Source organism: Stegastes partitus, unplaced genomic scaffold (genome assembly GCF_000690725.1).
Source record: "Stegastes partitus isolate 25-593 unplaced genomic scaffold, Stegastes_partitus-1.0.2 Scaffold2013, whole genome shotgun sequence".
NCBI classification, from domain to species: domain Eukaryota; kingdom Metazoa; phylum Chordata; class Actinopteri; family Pomacentridae; genus Stegastes; species Stegastes partitus.
Genome location: NW_007579744.1, coordinates 46141 through 48636, shown reverse-complemented (window position 1 = coordinate 48636; position 2496 = coordinate 46141). Strand labels below are relative to the sequence as shown.

At 43.1% G+C, this 2496-nt stretch overlaps 1 protein-coding gene across 2 annotated transcripts in view; it reads left to right on the top strand.

The window, feature by feature from the left end:
* supt5h (SPT5 homolog, DSIF elongation factor subunit) overlaps window positions 1–2496 on the top strand; it is a 31088-nt gene that overhangs the window by 2152 nt on the left and 26440 nt on the right. For both annotated transcript variants that reach the window (XM_008303469.1, XM_008303468.1), the window contains exons 3-4: window positions 550–706; window positions 795–863. In XM_008303469.1, coding sequence (XP_008301691.1) covers window positions 550–706; window positions 795–863 — 226 coding nt within the window. The remainder of the gene's footprint in view (window positions 1–549; window positions 707–794; window positions 864–2496) is intronic.

Genomic DNA, 2496 nt, shown 5'->3' with positions numbered 1-2496 from the left:
AGCCCAATAGTCTCAGACTGTCGCTCACATCTGGATCACTGAATCCTTCATGGGTGCATCAGGAAGAATTTTTAGTTTTTATTTTCTCTGAATCTGAATCCAGTGATGAGACTTATTTATGAGACACATAGAAGAGGTGATGTTGATCAAGTATCTCAGTTCTGTTGTTTCTTTTGACGTGATGTGTGATCTTACCGAACGCACTCAAATAACTGAATTCTGTGGGAGCTGCCGGTTGTTGTTGCTGAACTTGGAAATTCCAGTTTGACTGCAGAACAGATCTAAAGCCTGACTCACCTTTATCCTCAGGGCCAATCAGATTCCCTCCTGTTCTACGTGTCAGCTGCTTTGGTTTTAGTTCATTTTCAAATTTAAATGCTCTGGGTTTTTTTTTACCAACTTTGCCTTTAGATATTTTAATTCCTACCAAAGTTTCCTGTTTATATCTTTCTCTCTCTCATTCGGTTGCACCGTAAACGAGGCCTTCATCCCTGAATCTACAGCTGGAATAAATGAATGAGTGAATATTGTGTGTTTGTCTGTCACCAGGAGGAAGCTGCCAGCCCTGTGGGCAGTGATAAGGTAGCGGAGGAGGAGGGCGAGGACCTGGAGGACGAGGAGGAGTATGACGAAGAGGAGGAGGAGGATGACGATGACCGTCCGAGGAAGAAGCCGAGACATGGAGGATTCATCCTGGACGAAGCCGGTGCGAACAGGCGACGCTTTGTCTGTTTTCTTTCTTTACTTGTTGAAAGACCGGAGGAGCTTTAACGTTCTTGTGTTTGCCCGCCCAGATGTGGACGACGAGTATGAGGATGAGGACGAGCAGTGGGAGGAAGGAGCCGAGGACATCCTGGAGAAAGGTGAGACTGTTCAGACGGCGTTTTAGCCTTCAGGTGTTTCACTGGTTTCTTCTTGTTTAGCATCAGAACTCTCAGCATCCTTATAATGACGCAACATTCACAAACCTGCAGCTGCTTCCTCAGATAGTGACTATCGAGAGCAGACCGGCTCCGATTCGCAGCGCTTTAATCTGTGTTTGTGTGAAAGTAGCAGCTCCTGGTTTCAGCCCGTCACAACCAACTCTCAGAAACCGGTTTTAAACCGTCAGAGGTCCAAGCAGCTTCTGTGCTTTTTGTTTGTTGCACGTTTTTCTCCACTGTTGACTTGTTTTTCACGGCGGTATCAAGTGACAGCTTCACCGTAACGATGAACGTGACCAGAAGCAGCGAGACTCAGAAGAGTCTGTTAGCGTCACAGAAATGATTCACATTTCAGTGATTAATCACTTTAGCTCGCGCAGCATTTTTCCAAGTGTCCACATCTGCTAAAGAGCGTTTGGACTTTACTATGTAGCTGGGAAGTAAATTATCTGTAAAGGGAGGAAAACATTCAGCAGAGAAACATTCTTTGGGCAAATATTTCTGTGGTGAAACGAGGACAACGTAATTTGCCGTTAATGAGCTGGAGCGCGCTGATCGGATGACGCGTGTAAACACACAGACTAAGAGCTTCGTTAATTTTTAGCTGCAGCCGTCTGAAAGCTTCATGTGTTCGGAGAAAATGAGTCCGTTCTTATCAGATCAGAGTCGCGAGCTCAGTTCTGACACTTCAGTATTTTATTTTGATGTGTATATTTAATAAATAAACAGCTTTTCTTTCTGCAAACAGACACCAGCAACATCAACTCTTTGGGCTCAGACGAACTAATGCTGAGTAATTATTTAATTTAAGAAAACAGTCTGAATTCTCTGATTGCAGCTTCTGCATTTCAACCCAGAAACTGATTTTTAAAACATTTTTTTATTGTAAGCGAAGCCCACGCAGTATCCTCGTAGCCACTCAAATCCTGAACTAAACCTCAAACGTCCGATAAAATCTGCTGCTGTCAACGTCCGGCGGTGAAGGAGGCTGTTTGGTTTGGTGGGACGGGCTGAAAGGCAGGATTGTTCTTAAACGCCATGAGAATCTAAACAAAAACTAAACTGCAGACAGATGTTGAGACTCAGATCGAGGGTTTTTCCTGCACAAAAGAGCTTTTGTTTTGTTTTACTTTAGTATTTTCTCAACCTTAAAGACTTTTCATAAAATGAAGTGACAGGAAAAAGCAGGTTTTTTGTCCCAGACTGATCCTGTTTGTGGGTGAGTCTCCATAAAACCAACATTCTGAGCAGGAAGAACCTGAGATCCACACAGAAATAGTTTCTGATTTGGCACCACAGTGACAATAAGCTGAATATTAGGTGCCGTCTGTAGGACTTTGTTGGTTTTCAGACACTTCAGACGAGTGTTTTGTGACCCTGAATCTATAAGAAGTAGTCGCCCTCTTTGGAAGTTTCTCCTCTTTTATTGCTCGTCAGCGTTGAATCATGGTCGATTTAATTTGGCTTTTTTGACAAGAATTTAAAAAAAAAACCTCTTTCATGTCAAAGTGAAAACATGTTTCTACAAGAAGGACAGAATGTGACACATAGTAGGAAGTCCTCGAAATACAGA